General features: G+C 49.9%; 1 protein-coding gene across 1 annotated transcript in view; it reads right to left on the reverse strand.

Annotated features, from left to right (window-relative positions):
• MYO15B (myosin XVB) overlaps positions 1-20,225 on the reverse strand; it is an 82,531-nt gene that overhangs the window by 25,712 nt on the left and 36,594 nt on the right. The window contains 13 exon segments of the mRNA XM_075072062.1: positions 785-879; positions 1,466-1,564; positions 4,327-4,414; positions 4,655-4,752; positions 4,936-5,033; positions 5,497-5,694; positions 7,105-7,177; positions 7,979-8,157; positions 8,244-8,479; positions 11,610-11,705; positions 12,389-12,519; positions 14,281-14,338; positions 18,528-18,605. Of these exon segments, the coding sequence (XP_074928163.1) occupies positions 785-879; positions 1,466-1,564; positions 4,327-4,414; positions 4,655-4,752; positions 4,936-5,033; positions 5,497-5,694; positions 7,105-7,177; positions 7,979-8,157; positions 8,244-8,479; positions 11,610-11,705; positions 12,389-12,519; positions 14,281-14,338; positions 18,528-18,605 (1,527 nt within the window).

The raw sequence follows: 20,225 nt of genomic DNA on the forward strand, positions 1-20,225 counted from the left end.
TGGAAGGGACCTCGAGAGGTCATCGAATCCAGTCCCCTGCCCTCATGGCAGGACCAAATACTGTCTAGACCATCCCTGATAGACATTTATCTAACCTACTCTTAAATATCTCCAGTGATGGAGATTCCACAACCTCCCTAGGCAATTTATTCCAGTGTTTAACCACCCTGACAGTTAGGAACTTTTTCCTAATGTCCAACCTAAATCTCCCTTGCAGACCCACCATGGCCCGAGCAGGCATGTTCAAGGAACTCTGGATCCCCACCACACCATCCACGTAAAGCTCTTAGTGATAAGTTGTTCTCTCAGAGAGGGTTAACATACTGTCAGGTGCTAGGCTACTGAGTAAATACACACAGGACCAGACAGAAAGAGATGCTTCAGGATTTGTATCCCGAGTGACTCCCCGGTTGGCTGCTTTGGGCTTTTGATCTAGTGCTTAGAGCTGGGGATTCCTGTGGTCTATTCCCAGCTCTGCCACTCACCCACAGCGTGGCCATGGGCAAGTCACTTAGCCGCTGTGTGCCTCGGTTTCCCCTTCTGCACAATGAGGATAATAAAGGTTCCTCACTTCACAGGCTTAAGTGATTAAATCCTTACACACATGCACACACACACCAGTTAATACCCTCAGAGGCACACAGCAGAGAAATGCAGCATGTCAGGGCCAAGCTAGACTAGGCTCAATGGGGAAGGGATTGAAGCTCAGCCTTCTCAGTGCATTCACTCTGGTGCATTCTCTTGTCAGAGAGATGTGCCCCCTCCCACATTCCCTTCCACTCACCATGAGCATGGCCTGCTGGTTGATAAAGGCTTGCTGTTGTGCTGCAAGCTGATTGGGATCCACAGCTGGGACCATTGGCTGGGGCGCAACCATAGCTGAGAGAGAGAGACGACACGATAAAGAATCACGGGGCAAATGCAGCTGCCCTCCTGGTGAGGCAGGCGAGTGCCCACAAGGGTCCCCTGCACATCAGGCTGGGGACACAGAAGTGCCCAGGGTGCAAGCGGTGAGTCTAATGCAGGGGCAAATGGAAATCAGAGCCTGAGCACGAGGTGCACATGGCAGAACCGAGCCCACCCCAGGAGGCTACCTCTTAGCTTTCCCACCTCCAAACAAACAAGAGATTGTCCTGGGCCACTCCAGGTTGGGTGACTATACTCTGCCTCCTGCCCTAAGCCCCTCCTGCACTTTCAGTTGGATATGACACACATTTTCCATTTCCTGCTCTAAACTATCGTGTGTGGCTGTAGGGCTGCTGAACAGCCATGCTCCAACACAGGGGTGGCTGCTGCAACTCCTGTACGTGTCATTTGTAAAGTGTATCATAGAATCAGAGAGTTCGAAGGGACCGCAAGGGTGAAAGGCCCTGTGTAAATGTATTCACTCAACACCCGCCCACCCCCTCATTCCAAAAACTGTACCACTCCTTTTATTTACTGGGCCATTTTTGCATTTTGTTACCTGGCATGGGTGCTGGCATCATTGGCATGGGTGCTGGCATCATTCCACCCATCATTGGGATGGGTTGGTAAGCTGGTACTTGCATCATTCCAGGGTAGCCTAGGTGGAAAGATGCCACAAGGGCAACCATCACGGTCAGTGACTCCCAAGTAGGAAAGCGCTTCCTGTCCCAGGCAGCGCCCCATGCAGACCTGCTACCGTTGGCACTGCCAATGTGTACAGAGGACAGTGACATGCAAAGGGGCTTCCCATCACTCCCAGCAGGCTACACAGCAACAACCCAGGCAGAGCAAACTGTCAGGAAAACTGGCCAAGCGGGAGGGGACACCTGGCAGATTAACACACACTAACCCCACTCAACAGCATGCTCTGGACACTGCCCCCTACCTAGCCTCACTCTGCACCCCTCGTCCCAGCCCAACCAGGAAGCTATTGATCCCAGGAATCCAGGTCTGCAGGATTTCTGTTTACAAAGGAGAATGTCTCCAACTGATGGGCAAAGCTCTCTGGACCTGACACATCCAGTGCATTGATAGGCCCCCACCCCGCAACGTGGCTGGACAGGCAAACAGACCATGGCAGACACAGAACAGAGCATCAGCATGGGATGCTGGGAAAAAGTGTCTTCTCTCTCCTGGAATAAGCCCCTGCTGTGCACCAGGCTATGAAATAGGAAGGCTGCTGTGCATAAAGCTGGTAACTCTTGTGGCATCCAGGCCGTGATCACTGCTAGCAGAGAACAGGAGGGGTTCACACCCTGTCACAGAGCCACAGAACAGTACAGACCTGCCCCATGGTCCCATTCCAACCCATTTTAAAACACCACAAGAGAGCCCACGTGCCTAGCTGATTTGTTAACTAGTCATGTCTGGCAATTGGCCATGCCACCGTGATTTGTAACAGCCACAAATGCATCCTATGGCCATGCCCCAAAGATCTGCAATAGCCACTGATTCCCCATCACAGCTGTCTCATAGACTGGCAATAATCATTAAGCTGCCCATATGTCTGCTTCCCATGTGTTGCAACAGCCACAAGTATTCCCACGGCACCACTTGGCCATGCCCCACAGAGGTATAACCTGAACTCCAAGCTAACAGGCAAAAAAAACAGAGAGAGAGAGAATGAGAACAAACACATTCAAACGCAAGAGTGAGAACCTGAAAGGTTCAGACTTACTAACCCTCTGAATAGCTCGGGATGATGGGGAAGGCTGGGAGGAAGCAATAAGGGAGATTAAAATCCTCCACTCAGAGACAGCCAACATTGTGGAGCCTGTTGGGTCTGTTTAGTGCTGTGGGAAGGGCTAAGGTGGATCCGAGATACCACTGATGTGTTCATGGGCTGGGGAAGGGACAAGCCTTCTCCAGGTTCAACGTGGAGAAAGGTGTCAGACTCCTTGCAGGAGGAGACATTGAGCACAGCAACTCGGTGGTGTTGTTGGTGGAAGGCCCCGGGCCAATCTGACTTTGGGAGAGGAGCACGATGGCACTCTCTATGCAGTAGAGGATAGGTATAAAGGGTAGATATAAATGGTCAGTTTTCAGAATGGAGAGAGGTAAATAGAGGCGTCCCTGAGGGGTCTGTACTGGGACCAGTCCTATTCAACATATTCATAAATGATATGGAAAAAGGGATAAACAGTGAGGTGACAAAATTTGCAGATGATACAAAATTACTAAAGATAGTTAAGTCCCAGGCAGATGGTGAAGAGCTACAAAAGGATGTCTCAAAACTGGGTGACTGGGTAACAAAATGGCAAATGAAATTTAATGTTGATAAATACAAAGTAATCCACATTGGAAAGCATAATCCCAACTAGACATATCAAATGATGGGGTCTAAATTAGCTTTTACCACTCAAGAAAGATCTTGGAGTCATTGCACATAGTTATCTGAAAACACCCATTCAATGTGCAGCGGCAGTTAAAAAAGTAAACCGAAGGCTGGGAATAATTAAGAAAGGAATAGATAATAGGACAGAAAATATCATTTTGCCTCTATATAAATTCATGGTAAGCCCACATCTTGAATACTGTGCGCAGATGTGGTCGCCCCATCTCAAAAAAGATATTGGAATTGGAAAAGGTTCAGAAAAGGGTAACAAAAATTATTAGGGGTGTGGAACAGCTTAGTAAAACTGGGACTTTTCAGTTTCTTGGAAAAGAGATGGCTACGGGGAGATATGACTGAGGTCTATAAAATCATGACGGTACAGAGAAAGTAGATAAGGAAGCATTGTTTATTACTTCTCATAACACAAGAACTAAAGGTCACTAAATGAAATTAATAGGCAGCAGGTTTAAAACAAATAAAAGGAAGTATTTCTTCACACAATGCACACTCAACCTGCGGAAGTCCTTGCCAGAGGATCTTGTGAAGGCCAAGACCATATCAGGGTTCAAAAAAGCACTAGATAAATTCATGGCGGATAGGTCCATCAATGGTTATTAGCCAGGATGGGCAGGGATGGTGTTCCTAACCTCTGTTTGCCAGAAGCTAGGAATGAGCGACGGGATGGATCACTTGACAATTACTTGTTCTGTTTATTCCCTCTGAAGCACCTGGCATTGGCCACTGTTGGACGACAGGCTACTGGCCTAGATGGACCATTGGTCTGACCCAGTAGGGCCATTCTTATGTTCAGTAGCCAGCAGGGCTACTCCCCAGAGCGTTACAGCCACCTGAGGCATGCACTGACCCACTCCAGAACACACTGTGAATCAGTCTAGCACGTGGCCTCACCACATCCTAGAGATCAGCTAGCCCACACTAGCTCACACACCTCTACGACCCAGCAGCAGTCCCTGCCACAGCCTCTCCACGTGCTGACCCAGGATGCTCACCCTTCCTCTACTGACCTGCAGAAGGAAACGCTCCTTGCTGAGTGGGTCCAATTTTTCCACCTCCTTTCATGCGTCCAGCCAGGCTCCTGCCATTCTCCATATCCTACAGAGAGAGAGCCCAGCATTACAGGGCTCACCAGGACAGGGGTTGGGGCAGATTGACAGACAGGTTGTAAACCAGGACAGACAGCCACACACAGGCATGCTGGGAATCACATCTCCCCATCCCACAGAGCTGAACTTCAGGGAAGGAACATACAGACTGACACAGGGAGAAGGAGGGAGAGAGGGAAGGAAAGGCAGCTGTAGGCAGACAGAGGGGAGGAAGCAACGTGAGACTTACTGGCACTCTGGACCCTTGATGGAGCACTGGGTCGAAGAGGTCATCCACATAGTGCTCTAGGCCTTTGGGGGTCCTCGGGACGCCTTGGACTCCCAGCCCTGGGAGTAAACAAGGGTCCAGTCACCAGTTAGGGGTGGAATAGTCCCTCCCTCCCTTCCCCAGTCTTGTTACACTGGGTATGAGCCCTCCCCCACCCCCTGCCTCCCTGAATGCTGCTGACTTCGGCCACCCGGGCACTGGCGTCTACTCTGTCCCTGCCTCGCTCCTGGGGAGGAGCTCACCTGAGTAGGTGCTCTCAGCGTCCAAGGATGGCGGCAGAAAGGGAGGAGGGAGAGATGGAGCCTGAATGCCTGGTGCAGGAGGGATGTCCCAGTCCATTCTGTCAGAGGGAAAGTCAGAGAATTGAGAAAAGCACCAAGTGCTGGGAGCATAGGCGCCGATCTCCACCCACCGGCAGCTAAGCTTCCCCCCCCGACCCCCAAGCTCACCTCTGACTCCTCCCCTGAGCACGTCGCATCCCCACTTCTCCTCCCAGGCTTGCCACCACAAAACAGCTGTTTTGCAGCATAATAAGCTGTGAGAGGGAGCAGGCAGGAGTGGGAATGCAGCACATTCAGGGGAGGAGGCAGGGCCTGGGTGGGGATTTGGGGAAGGGATCCAAAAGGGGCAGGGAGGGGGCAGGGTTGGGAAGGAAACTTTGGGGAAGGGGTTGGGATGGGGTGGGGCAGGGGTAGGGGTGCAGTCAGGGTGGGGGGACACCAGCACCCACTGGCACCAGGAGAAGTTGGTGCCTATGGCTGGGAGTGGGGATGTATGCTTGGGAAGCGGCAAGGGGCACTCACATGTCCAGAGAGGCGCTCCGGGACGGGCTCCCTTCCCACTCGGGTGTGATGGGATAGTCAGCCGAGGACAGGGAAGGGTGGCCAGCCTCCTCCATCTCTCCAATGAGATCCAGCACGAAGTCACAGCCGGGCAGGTCCTGCCACACCTCGCCTGTGAGCATGGAGACGGACCACCCTCGAGGCTCCTTATCTAAACCCCTGAGAACGGGAGAGAGGGAGAGAGGAAGAGAATGCCAGAGTCAGTGCAGAGGAACACCAGGGCCAGGGGAAGGGTACGAGGGAGAGAGACGTGGTGAGAAGAAGAAAGAGTTCAATTTCCTTCCCCTAGTGCCATTTTTTTCTAGTCCAGGATGGTTATTCCTCCCCTCAGCAGACTCCACACAGCCCCCAGCTAACTCTAACCCTCCACCAGCATATATGGATCTCACAGCCTCTCATAGCCCCCTGTGAGGGACAGATCACCATCCCTGTTGTTCAGAGGGGGAGAGTGAGACACAGAGTGATTAAGTGATGTGCCCAAGATCAGACAGAGAATCTGGCAGAGCCAGCGACTGTACCCAGATCTGCTGATTCCCATGCCCCAAGGCCAACTGTTCTCTCCCTGGGATCAACGGTCCTCCCTCTCTTCCTGCACTCTGAGCTAGGACCAACACCGGAAAACACACAGCTCCTCCTGACTTGAGAGCACTTCACTGGGTTCTGTCAGACAGGGTTTCACCAGCCCCATCTTGCTGGCCTGCCCAAAGGCAGTATGGCCGAGTGAACAGAACACAGGACTGGGACTCAGGAGACCTGGCTTTTGTTCCAGGGTTTTCCAGTGGCTGCTGGTTGACCTCAGGTAAGTCATTGCCCAGCCCTGTGCCTCAGTTTCCCCATCTTTAAAATGTGGGCAATGATACTGACCTCCTTTGTAAAGTGCTTTGAGATCTATGGATGAAAAGTGCTATAAGAGATCTATGAATCATTATTATTCTCACCACTACCACCCTTTCCAGGTTCATCATCTGCACACACACACACCCCACACACAGCAGGCTGCATCTGCACATCAGTGTTAAAAAGGAATGCAAAAGAGAAAGTCATAGGAGGCTCCATGCCATATCCTGGAGTCCTTGACACCTCCTTCCCCCCACACCCTCACCTTTCAATCTCTTCCCTTCCATCCAATCCCAACCACTTCCCAAAGTACTAAACCATTCGGAGTTAGAACTGTTCAGTCCAGAGAGGCTCAGGAGCCCAAGTTATTCACAGAATTCTGTTCTGAAATAATGGATGTAAACTCTCATGCTTCAGGGCAGGAGCCAACCAGCAACGGCCTGGGGTCAGGAAGAATCATTCCCTTGTATTCTATAATTGTCCAGTATGGGGTTTCTTTCAACTTCCTCTGAAGCAGCTGGTGCTGGCCACATTCAGAAGTGCGATCTTGGGTTAAATGGGCCAGTCTGGCAATTCTTATGTTATTGGAGGTATAAACAGTGCAATCCCATGCACAGGTACTGGAGAGAGGTGGGAAATGCAGCTATTCCAGGGATGAATGCATTACTCCTGGCCTGCAGCCCTGTCCAATGTGAACCCAAAGAACAATAGCACTCCCCCCTTGGACTGTACCTTGAACTCAGGATCCAGCCTGCGTACTGTTCCCCTGTTGTCCAGGACTCTACTTCAGCAGAGAACGTTTCCTCTAGCCCAGGAGAGAGAGAGTCAGCACAGAGCCTTCCACAAAACTAAAAACGGCACAAGATGGTGGCATGCGGAGAGCCCTGTTGGAGGATCTCACACACGGGCTGCTAAGGAGACTCAGAGGGGCCGAGAGCAGGTTGAACACTCTCCCCGGGGGCCCTCTCTGGACTAGCACATGGGGCCTCCATAATTATTGTGTGCTTGCCAATGCCAGGGCATTCTGGAGCCCAGAATAAGCTCTAATCGGTAGCCAGGTGCCTGTAGTCACTCGCTGCAGAAGCCCAACTTGTGTCACCTGAGACCTGGTTTGCAGAGGTGCCGAGCACACACTATATTACAAAGAAAGTACATTGGAATGGAAATGTTTTGGGGGAGGGAAAAAAGCCGGGGGGGAGGTTCAGCTAACCTGTGAGCAGCAGGGAAAGTGACTCATGCTGGGGGACACAAAGCAATGGGGAGCAGGGGAAGAGGGAGATTTTGTTCTAGCCGGAGCAGGAGCAGCCAGTGATGTCTGCAGCCAGGGCACCAATCCCTAGACGGGCCCAACTCAAAAGAACTGAAACTTTGGATCAGGCTCTAGATGAGCATCCAGCCTCTGTCTCTACAACAGGCAAGACCCTGAATCTCTGACTTTGGGAGGGGCTGGGCACCTGATTGAAACCCTCATGCTCAGGCCAGCAAGTGGCACAGGTCTTGTGCCTACTTCCAGCCACGGGAAGGATTTTCTGAGCCCCCTTTCTAATTCCTGCATCAGCAGAGGCCTTGTAGGGGTTCAAAGTTGAGGAGGGCAGGCGCTAGTTACCATTATAGGTGAAAACGTCCAGCACCATCTTCCCTCTCCTCTGGTTAGCAGTCCACTCCAACAGAGTGGGAGGATGGGCACGGGAGACCTCGGGGTCCATGTCTGTCTGCTGCATTGCTGTGAGGATCTTGTGCTGGCAAACAGCATTGTAGCCTTCCAGCCCGTGGTCTGACACGAACCTGCAAACCAGGCAGCTGCCTTTAATACATGCTCCTTCTCTCTGGAAACAGCAATAGAAAAGGAGCAATCTCTCCCCCTTTCTTACTTCAGCAAGGGTTTCTCCAGTGCTGGCAAAGGGGTAAATGCACTCAGGAGGGCAGCCATCAGAGCATAGCCTTGCTTGCTCTGCTCTGTGTCTGGGTTCTTCCACACCTGGCTGACCACCTGACTCAGAATCTCGTTGCGCAGGGCTGGGTTGCCTAGCCCTCGGCTGGCGATGTAGTTACCCAGGAGTACTTCCTGCCAGCTCTGGAGGTTCCTGTCCCCGACGAACCGCAGGATCTAAAAGAAGCCCAATGGAAAAACAGCAAGGGGCTGAAACCGAAACATTCCGACCCAAACTCCAATTGCAGGTACCTCTCATTTCTGGAGACATCTGAACTAGGAGGATCAACTGGCCCCAGGAGCCCTCTACAAAATTCAGATCTGAATTGGGGTTCAGATTTCAGGCACTCCCAAGGTTTAGGAGAATTTGGGAGGCAGCATGTCCTGGGGCTAGGGCATCAGACTGGGAGCCAGCGACTCCTAAGCTATATTCCTGACTCTGCCATTGACCTGCTGTGTGGTCTTGGGGGAGTCACCTTCCGTCTCTGGGCTACAGTTCACCTGTCTGTACAGTGAAGGAAATGATGCTCACCCAGTCCTTGTGAAGAGCTCTGAGATCTATATACTGTACTAAAAATGCTAAGTGTAATGGAAACAAACAGCCTGTTAATTCAGGCAATAAAATGGGAGTTAATTTGGCATGGATTATTCAACACAAGTTCTGGATTGGGGAGTTTTCAACACAGGTAAATTTTGCATCCATATGAAATTAATCTTGTTCTTGGGGAAGTTGCAGAACATATTTTGTTTTAAAATGCTGACTGCTTGAAAAGATTTGCTTATTCTATGATTCGCTTAAAACCTTAAACAAATTGCACTTTAAAGGATTATAGATAATCCATTTTAAATTCAAGTACACATCAGTGTTTACTATGCAGAGAATGTTGTGTATAAAGTTTCCTGTAACCTGTGATATATTCAGTCATATTTTTATTAAAATAAGTGTAATGGAGTTATTAGTAAAAACTCCATAGTTAAGGCTGGGCTGATTATTGCACTTAAAGCAGACCTTTGACCTCTGGTTTGTATGAAAAACACTGCATCTATTTCCCAAAATTACAGCACTTCCTCTTTGACTACGGAATGAAGGTTCTGAGAATTCACAAGTATATCTATGAATAAGTTTAGGAATTACAATTATACTAAAATAGGCCCTTTAAAAATTTGTAGCACACAGACAGACTCTTTGGTCTCCAAAGGTAACAGAAGAGACTCTTCAAACTTGCTATATAGTTAAAACTCACTGAAATCTTGTACACAGGCAACATGTTTTTAACGTGTTACAGTATTTATCCTTTTCCTCATTATTTCTACTCTCCTGGGAGTTTGAAGAGTCTGTGCTGATCCGTTAGTGAGATCTTTGGAGACAAAAGAACGTTCTGATTTAGAGTGCTACATTTCTTAATTAATTTTTAATGTAACTGAATTCCTAAAGTCATCAACAGATTTGCGTGTCAATTCTGAGAACATCCATACTGTACTGAAAGAGTAAGTGCTGTAATTTTGGAGAAGATATGCTGTATTTTTCACACATAGCAAAGAGGCAGAGTCCCTTCTTTAAACAAAAATCTCTACTCCACATCCACACAGGAAAACAGACAATTCCCTCCCAGAGACAGTAGAACATGAGTAAAGTCACAGCTCTGGACTGTAAGACTGAATTAAAAATATATAGACTCAATCACAGAATAAACCACTTAGAAGGGAAGCCACAAATGCTGCAAAATGCAACATAATGGAAAGGAACAGCAGCCATGCTCAAAGTCTCATTAAACTTTGAGCCATCCAGGTGTACACATGTCTACACTGAGAGTCACTGCACGACTGTATTGCTGTAACTCCGACCTCCCTCACTCCAACCCTTCCCAGTGGTTTGTCTTTCTCACATGTTCGATCAGATCTATATAATTAGCCCCATAACACACCTTCAGATGTAAGCATTAGTAGAGATGTTTACCTTTAGTACAGCCCTCCTACCCCCTCCTCTCGGGATACTTGCCTTTAAATAGATCAGGTGATCCTGGCCGCTTTTCCTAACTATTTTGAGGGCCCTCTTCAAATCTCCCCACCCTGACAGACTATGCTTCCCATGGTTGGCTTTGAAAAACCACTAGGGTTTTATTTAACCAGAGTAAACATAACAAGCCTCATAATAGTGCTCAGTAACCCTTCTACTTCCCACTGCTAATCTTACCAGAGCCTTCTCTTCCTGATCACAGCCCAGCTTCCCAACCCCCGCTGTGATCCTGCACCTTCTCTCCTCCTGGGCCAGCCATGACCCTTCAATTCTCCCATCTGGGGGAGCTTCCATTCGGGAATCCAAATCTCTGTGACTCTGTGCCCCCAGTAGCATATGTGCTTTTGATCTCCAACCAACAACAATATGTCCCAACAGACAATTTCACTTTATTCGTACCCCATAACAACCTCTCATGTCATACAATTTAAAGTTAACATAGTCGCTTCTCTGTCCCCACAGGGTGTTGCCCCTAACTACTTCCCCCCACCCCCATTCACATACAAAACTCTCACCCAACCCAGGCTAGCTGGCCCAGCTGGGGCTGTAGGCTAAAGTGCTTTCAATCAAGCTGGTAACCCACCCCCCTTTGCTGTGTGGATGCAGGCTAAACCACTAGAGTGTTGATAGCCCTGCACTGCCTTTCCACAGTTCCCCCCCATGCACCCAGAAGGACAGACATTCACCACCCTTCACTGGGAAGGAACGAAAGAGCGGCTCAGTTTGGTGCAGGGCTAAGAACCATGGGATATGCCCCCAGAAGCCCATGTGATGTACAAGGGTGACACAGCACCAGTGAGAACACAGTATCTCATGTGTGGCTTTGCAGCACAGCTGCTCCCACTAGGGTGCCCATTGCCAGCATTAACGCTGCAGTGAGGACATATCATTAGCCAATTTACTTCCCCAGAAAAGCTCAGCTCAAATCCCACCCTCCCTCCTGTCTTCCAGCTTGTTTGAATGAGGCTTAGGGAGGTCAGGGGACCTGCCCACAGGCAAACAGCGAGCGAGTGACTTGCTGCATATAAATCCAGGGTCCTCCTGGCTGTCAGTTCTTTTGCTGTCACCTCTAGACCACATGACTTTCCTTCTGGGGGTACCACTGTGCTCGGAGTCCTGTGAACACCAGCAAAGCCCCTCCGCTTCGGGAGACAGAAAGCTTCTAGAGGAGCAGAGTGCCTGCATAATGTGCCTTCATATTTCACTAATGCCCCACTAAAAAAGGCAGTGGGGTTGCTTTGGGATTGTCCGATATTGTAGGCTAGCTGCACCCGTGCTCCCTGCACTCACCAGTTTGTTGATCTCCAGAGCACCCTGTGTGTCCTTGCCCTCCAGGCGGGTTAAGGGCTGCTGCAGGGGCTGTCCAAGGGCAGGGAAGTTGGGCTCCTAGGAGGTGAAAAAGGATGGAGTTCATGGCTGGCATTGCCGATGGCTGGGGCGTACCCCCCTGCTACAAGCCCTAGGAGAGAGCCGGAGTCCACAGCAGGACTCTGCATTCTCCCAGCTGTGCCAGACAAACAAGAGCAAAGAGCAGGCTGAGGCATCAGATGACTTGTCATGGGGCTCAGTTCTTTATCAGACTCCTAGGCAGAGCCCCTAGTGACAACCCAGTGCCATAGACACAGCCCACGAGGACACAAAGCACAGACAATGTACGCAGCCCCTGTGGGGGTGTCTGCAGCCCCCGACATTCAGGCATGTACCGAAACAGTGAGTTGAGGAGGTTACGGAGCCCAGGAAAGCATCCTAACAGAGACAGTACGGGCAGGGGAGCCAGAACAATGTGTATAGCTGGGCTGCTGAGTCATTGAACCAAACTGTAAACCCTGAATATAATGGAAAGCATTTCCAGCGGGGGGTGCGGCAGTTCCAGCACCTATGAGTATGCGAGAGAGCGGAGGAGAGGCAGAACGCTGTGGAATCTGGGGCAGACTGGCAGAGGCAGGGAGAGGAGGAGACAACACTGACGCGGGGGTGGGGGTAGGGAAGTAACAAGCAGGGAGGAGGCAGATGAAGGGGCAGGAGAGAGTGAAGGGTCCCTGTGGCTTCTGGTATCAGCAGCATCCTACCTGGAAGTGAGACCTCATGAAGACGGAGAAGGGAGAGTTATTGATGTTGGGTGGGAGGGAGAGGTCACACTTGGCCTTGACCTCCGGAGGTGAAACCTCCATGATCTGATTGGCCTGGGCATGGTGCTGACCTGTAAGAGAGAGAGAAAATGGACACAGCCTCAGGCTCATCTAGACATGGTGCCACACACCCAATTACTAACACACTCTGCCCACCAGAGACACTTGCATCATCACCCAAGGCAACCGCACCAACACCCCTCCCTGAGACACCAGACACCCACATCACCCATCTTCACCATCACCCTCACCCACCAGACACCCTGCACTATCCCCACCTGAGACACTCATGCCATCTGCCCATCCCCAGACTCCTGCCCACACACAGCTGAGCTGCTTCTCTGTTCACCCTCACGCTGCCTTTTCTCCAGCTGGGGTTGGAGCGACAGAACAGGCCTCCTCAAAGAATGGACTCTTTTAGAAAGGGGGAATTAGCAGAGGAGAGAGGGGTCATGAAAACAACACATCCAGGATTAACTCAGTGAGGGGTGTGGACCAAACCTCTGACGCCCACAGCGCTGAAGCAGCCCATAGGGAACGCCCCAGGCCAGGGCTCTGAAAGGGTTTCCATTTCTTTACAGGTGTATAAATAATGCAGCCCTGCAGAGACTCTGCTGGCAGTGTCCCAGTCGATAAATAAACCAGAGGTCACCATGAGTGAGGCAGAAGATAAGGGATTTATCAGGGCGATAGGACAACAGATGCCTCCCTGGCTGCAGAGACTTCCCCAAACAATACGGCTTCTGCACGCCTTCTCCAGCAACGCTACTTTCCTTCCCTCCCGCCTCCTCTCCCTTTGCTTTCCAAGCCAGCGCCTCCCCCGCTGCCACCTCCTCTGGTTAAACACTATTCATGCTCCAGGGGAAGCAAAAGATTTTCCTGTCCCAGGAAAACTTGAGATTTCAAAACTTTCTCATTCTGCACAGGGACGAAGTCAAGACCTCTCAAAAATGTTCATGAATTGAAAACCGAGGTGGGCAGGGAAGGGAAGCGGGGAGAGAGGGAATACCTATTGCCTGGTGTTCAGGGCACTCAGCCAGGATAAGGGAAAGCCAGGTTCAACCTCCTGCTCTGAATCAGGCTATTCCTGGGACATCTCTGTCTGCCCCTCCGCCCCCCCACCCCCCCGACCAGAGGAAACCTTCCTGACGAAAGCTTTGTTGAAATGGATACGTTCCTTCCAAAAGGGTTTGGTTTTGATGAATCAGCATTTTCCGATGGAGGGGAAAAGGAATTTTGTCAAAACATTCCCAACCTGCACAACTCGCCACACATCTCTTTGGCCGCAATACTTTGTATTCTACATCTCCTGGGAGATGCTTGCATGGGCAAGCTGCACGAGGAACTCAGCACCATCTGCTTATTGACAGGTGTCTTGCCCCGATGACTAATTAATTTGTATTATGGCAGCACCTAGGAGGCCCAACTGAAATAGGAGCCCAAATGTGCTAGGTGCTGTACAAAGAGACAGGCCTTGCCCCACAGAGTTCTAATCTAAATATATGAGCCATACAAGGGGAAAGGGGCATAGGGAAGGGAAATGACTTGCCCAAATTCACTTGGCAGGTCAGTGGCAGAGCCGGAGGGATAAAACCTCACATCTCCTGAGCTCCAGTACAGCGCTGTATCCACCGGACTATGCTGCCTGTCTATCCCTGTATCTTGGAGGAGGCCCTTATACACATCCACCTGGGTTCTCATGTTTACATTTCCAACACTAACAGAGCAGATACGACATAGGTGAGAGATCGTGCCAAACACACACACGCAAAGCCACGAACACAAACACCATGAGTTAGAATCGAGAGAGAGGGCTGGAGGGGTTTTCTTACCTTTGGCAGAGTGCAGGAGTGCTGCAAGCTCTGCAGGGATCTCCAGCAGACCCACATCCTGAGGAGAGAGGGAGGAAAGAGTCAGCAATCGGGGTCACAGTAGCCAAAGAAAAATAAATTCATTTCAGGCAACACACAGGGTCAGACGGGGACAGCTGTTTTTACTCAGCCTTCGCACTACGCTGCCACTGACATCAACGACAGCGTGGCTGGAGCCAGGACTTGAGCGTTTGAGCCAACCAGAGTAATTGGCGTGTGTGCGTTCTAAAATTTTATAAAACACAAGGAAAAAATAAGAGTCGCAATGAAGAGCGCACCAGAGAAAGGATGGTAAAGTAGGAGAAAAGGTCACTGCTGCTGAAGGTCAAGCACTATGGGGGGAAAGATACCAAACTTATTGCATTTTGGTTACTTCTCTCAATTCCAAGAGGTTCCTAGTTTTGTATAGATGAGACCATGGTTCTGGGTTTTTTCCCCACTGCAGCTGCTTTTTCACTATTTTGCAGCATCCAAGAGAACTACTATACAAATAAAAAGAAAAGTGGCCATGAAGTTAATGGAGTTAATCTGGATTTATGAGATTGTAACCTGGCCCCTAGGGTCTTTTCTCTACTTCTCTGCACCTCGTATTGATGTGTACACCTATGCAAAGTGGACACACCTTGCTACCATTTCAGAATGATGCCACTTTGCACAGGTGTCATCGGGTACGTCTACACTGCCATCAGAGGTGTGAGTGCAGTATGTGTAGACATAACCGAGCTAGCTTTGATCCAGCTAGCTCATGTAATGTAACACTAGCAGTGAAACTGCAACAGCCTGCCCAGGACCCTGGGTACGTACTCCAGAGGCCAGCCCATGCTGCTGCAGCTTCACTGCGATTATTATTCAAGTTAGCTGGATCAAAACTAGTCTGATTATGTCTACACGTGCTGCAGCCACACCTCTGATTGCAGTGTAGACAGACCAATGATGGTATATGGTGCAAAGCAAAGGAGAATCAGGCCCTGGGGTCCTTGCCCTGAATTTCTTATGCTTATTGGGCCTGATTCTGTCTCCTCCAGTTGAGTAGTACCTTGCTAGGTCAGAAATCCCATTCATTTCAATAGGCTAGACACGTGAGTCCAAGCCTATCTGACCCACAACATCCCCACTGCTGTTTTCAGCATGCTAACTCGAGCAGAGCTAGCGTGAGTCTACCCACTTGGACTGGGACGCACGCTCCCAGCTGCAGCGTAGACATACTCGAGTAAAGCACACAGAATTTTGGCCTTTTGTTTTAGCTCTGCATGATTAAGCCGCTCAGTAACTGATCATTTTGACATCTCCTTCCTTTCTGTCATGATATTTCTCTGGACAGCTATTAATAAAGACAACTTCCCATATTTTAACCAGTGTGGTTTGGCCAATCGGTAAAACATCTGATTTTAAGATTACCATTGGTGAAGGTACTGGAGCATCCAGGAAGTGGATAGTAGCATTTCCAGACTTGGATCCATGTTTTAGAACCCATGGTTATCTAAGGAGTGCTACTCAGGCATGCCCAGCTGTGGGTGGCAAAATCCTCAAATGCAGACAATTTGCATGGTTTCTGGTTTCATTGCAAACTCAGGCCTGGTTTACATATAGTTTTTGTATGTGTAAATTACTTTAGTTGGCAGCAGCGAGAAGGACGGGGAGGAGTTAACTGAAATAGCTGTACCTGTACAACCCAAGATATGGATACAGTTATACCGATATTCTTTATTCCCCTTTCCATAAGGGAAATAGCTATAGCAGTCTCAGGCACCTTTATTCCAGCAGAACTGCTTTATACCACTTCAACAAGACAGGTAAAGTGGTACAACTTTCTAGTGCAGACAAGGCCTCCATAGATGTATCATATGCTTCACTGCCATGCCATCCACAACCCGAGACAACATGACCTCCGTTTCAAGCCAGCCTGGGCTGAAGCACATTGATCTCAAAAACCAAGCATAACTCTAGGCTTCCTGTGAGTTGTCCCATCTTAAACCCAAAAGGAAATCAGGAGAGTGGATAGCCCTGTGAAATGAAACCGAAGGCGGGGTATTTGCATAAAGTGAATCCACCATACCGTCCAGAGTCCTCAGTCTTAACACAACAAGGCAAGTCCCAGGCTGGGGCCAGGCCTGGAAGAGGGGGATTGGCCTTTGTTTGTTTTGCAGCAGCACGAGTTGGGCTTCATGCCGCAGATAAAACAGGGGGCGGAGTATCCCCCGGGAGTTGCTGAACGTGCACAACTCTCTCTGATTAAGTAGCAGTTGAGAGGTCCTGCGTCCAGGGCCATCCTTAGGCGTAGGCAGCATATATGGCTGTGTAGGGCACCCAAAAATTTGGAGCACCCCTGTGTCTTAGTCTCCACCCTCCCGCCTCTTCCTATCCCTATTCTGACTCTTCCTGCAGGCTCCACCACAGCTGGCTGCTGCAGCCTGGTGAGTCTCCCTCCAGAGGGGATCTAGTACTTAAAAGTGAAAAAGCCTCCAGCCTGCCACACCTATTAGCAGAACACTGAAACTGTTAAAGAGCTATTCAAGTGGTAATGAAGCCATTTAACAGGCATTTGCCAATCCCCAGGTATATACTGTCAGTTTCTGAATTTACTGACAAAAACAGTTGTGCATCACTGTAATATTTACTCAGAACATGTTAGTCTACAGGACCTTGGTTTAAAATGTGCTTTAAAAATATGTCATTAGTGTGTTGCTGAAGATTATAAAAATCACACCTCTAAAAAAATCCCTGCATAGATTTTTAGATGCACAATCTGAATATTCATCTTTAGCCTTAAATGCTTGGCTCTTCAGACGTATATTTTTTTTAATAAAACCTTCAAAAGACCACCCTTATCTAAAATACACATGCAAGCCCGGGCTGCCATCGGGCACTGGGGCAGCAGTTTAATAATACTGCATAGGGCCTCATAAATCCTAAGGATGGTCCTGCCTGCTGCAAACGTGGATGATTCGACAGAAAAGCAGGTCAAACTTGTCCCAAAAAATTGTCCAGAGAGAATCATTTGCCCAGTTGCATCCTTGGCCCCTCTTCACTGCCGTTGTGCAGGTGACAGGCTGACATTTCTGCTCAATCCTGCATAATTACGGTGACCATATGTCCCGATTTTATAGGGACAGTCTTGATATTCAAGACTTTTTCTTATATAGGCACCTATTACCCCCCACCTTCTGTTCAGATTTATCACACTTTCTATCTGGCCAGTCTATGCATAATCCATCACAGAACTGATAGAAACCACTAAGATTTATTGGGACATATCCCAGTATCATGCGAACACAGCACTAGCCGAGGTATTAACCCCTTCATGGCAACAGGAAGTTGCACCCTCACTTCTGAAGTGCAGGAGCACGGCTGGAATTTTGGCACTGCAGAGGAAGACAACTGGAGGCTGCTCCTGAAAGGGGAGCTGCCTCACAAAGGATTTGCTAAATTACATATCAGTCCATATCAGGGATCAGGCCTGATAACCAGACAACAGACAATACCCACCTTACAGATATTATTGCTGCTAATCTCTTATGATTATAAAATGTATTTTACCCCAAAGACCTTCATCCTTACTGCCTCTCTCACATCTACAGACAGACCCCCTCCCCAGCACACACAGGAATGGTTCAGGAACGATCACTCCAATGTAGCCACCCCAGAGGTGGCATACAGGCAAACAGCAACAAAAGCAACATCATGATTCAGTTCAAGAGAAGATGATGATATCATATCCCCTCGAAAACTGCAGGTGGAATTACCCAAGGTGGGCTTTGGCCCCTGACTTGGGGCTGACATCCCTAACTCCAAGGAAAAATCCCATAGAATCTATAATAAAGACAAGTGGTTAAGATTGAGGGCCCTGATTTTGCAGGTCACCCAGAAACAACAGTGGAGAAAAGGGCATTAAGGCGAGATTTTCAGTCCCTTAGAGCATTTGATCACCAAATTCCATTAATTTCTAATTTCCCAAGCTCAGCCCCAGGCGTTTGGGTGCCTACACTGCTCCTCATCAATGCACATTATCCCATGGAATTGCAGCACTTCGGCTCCCTTGGATGGATGGAGAGGGCTCCTCTGCCAGCTGACTCAATTATACACTCCCCAGCAGGGACAGACCTGCCAAATCACATCCGTGAAGTTGGAACTAACTCCTTTATCTCTGTCACACTGGTGGAAACCCCAGCAGGCCCTCCTAGCTGATACATCAGAGATTATCGACCTACCATTCCTGGGGAGCTACCACTCTCCTCGCCACCTTTGGCCAGCAACTCCTCTCTCTGCCTGCTGTCCTCAAGCCTCTGCTGTCAGAAGGAAAAGAAATGGCATGTGAGGGCATTTCCTGGGGTGTGCCAGGCATCTCGGAAGGGCAAATGCTCTGGATTACCAGGTACTTCTAGCTACAGTTCCTGGGGAAGTGCAGTAGCTGGCCTGCCATGTCAGCCACTGGCGTGTTAAAAGGAGAGGGTGAACAGTAACACAGCATCTTCTTAGGATCTAGCTACAATAGGGAGCTGAGGTTTGGCCGCTGCCCTTAGCACCCGCCAGGAGTCTAAGACCCTCATTCCCAGGCTGGCCGCAATCAGAAAGGAGCTTCTGCCACACAGTCTGCTGTCCAGATAGCCTGGCATTCACTGTCTCATGGAACACTAGTGACAGTGCCCCACTAATCATTCAGTGACCGGAAACATGGTTCATTGCCCTCTCTCGGCAGCTGGAAAACCTGAATCTAGCCTGGAGAGGTACGCAGAGGGCAGTCCCCAGCCTCTGAGGGTGGGACAAGGAGTCAGGGGAAGCCGGGCTCCCATTCAGCTCTACCCTTTCCCAGTCGGCAGGCAGGGATGTTTCCCCACGTCCCATCCCATGCTACTCACCTGCCTCCTGCTCGGAGGCTGTGCGGCTGTCTCACTCCCTCTCTCTCCTGCTTGTTTGCCAAGGACGTGTGTGGCTAGATGGAAAGGGACCAGGGCTGGGCCGGCCTGGGCTGAGAAAAGGGCAGGCGTACTAAAGTCCGCCCAGGGCAGCGCTGCAGGGGAAGGAGGGGGGGAAAACTGTGGTTCCAGCAGGTGAACTTTGAGACCTTTTATTGTCGTCACTCCGGGAGGGACCAGAGCCTTAGAAAGCAAACACAGAGGGGAGGGTATGGGAGGCTTTGCTGTGGTTACGCTGGAGAGGGATTGGAGCAGAGCCGAGAACACAGATCCTGCTCTGGGAGCACAGCACAGCCACCCATGCCTGCCCATGCCTTACACTGCAGGGATTTTCAGTGGGTGTTCTGCAACCATTCTTCTGGCCAAGGGAGCAGCTAGATGAGTCTCTCCTGTGGCTCCTTGTGAGCCCTTGCGCCCGACGAGTATGTGTTAGGAAGCTCCCCTGCGTCCAATAGGAAGCTGAGGTTCCGCCTTCTGCAGAAGAAAACAGAGCAGCAGTGGCTACTATCTCACGGCTCTTCAGTAGCCTTCGTGAAACGAGTTTGATGATCTCATGTCTCATCTTGGTGGATATGTGTCCACAGCACAAATCCACGGTCACTGTAGCTGGCACTAAGGAGCCCGGCTGTTGGCAGAGAGGTCCAGGATTTAAATGGCTCCTGGAGTAGCTCTCAGGGTCAGGACAGGAACACGCTGGAAGGGGCAGTGGGTGGGAAGCTTGTGTGACGGCTGCCATTTTGGCTGTCACCGGGGATTGATCTGTCAACCTCCAAGCTAAAAAAAGGCATGAGTCACTACAGCTTGAGCTCAAGGCTTTGTAGCTGAGAGCTCTCATAACCTCTCACCCCTGCGGCTCAGGCACAGCAGGGGATACCACACATCAGAGACCAGGGGGTTACATGTGTGCTGTCTCTGCCGATGCTTAACCCAGTCCGTGGAGAGAGAACTTCAGTCTCTGGGAATCTCTCCATCGTTTGGAGCCTTCCTCTCAAG

The sequence above is a fragment of the Chelonoidis abingdonii genome, chromosome 13 (genome assembly GCF_003597395.2).
Source record: "Chelonoidis abingdonii isolate Lonesome George chromosome 13, CheloAbing_2.0, whole genome shotgun sequence".
Classification (NCBI taxonomy): domain Eukaryota; kingdom Metazoa; phylum Chordata; order Testudines; family Testudinidae; genus Chelonoidis; species Chelonoidis abingdonii.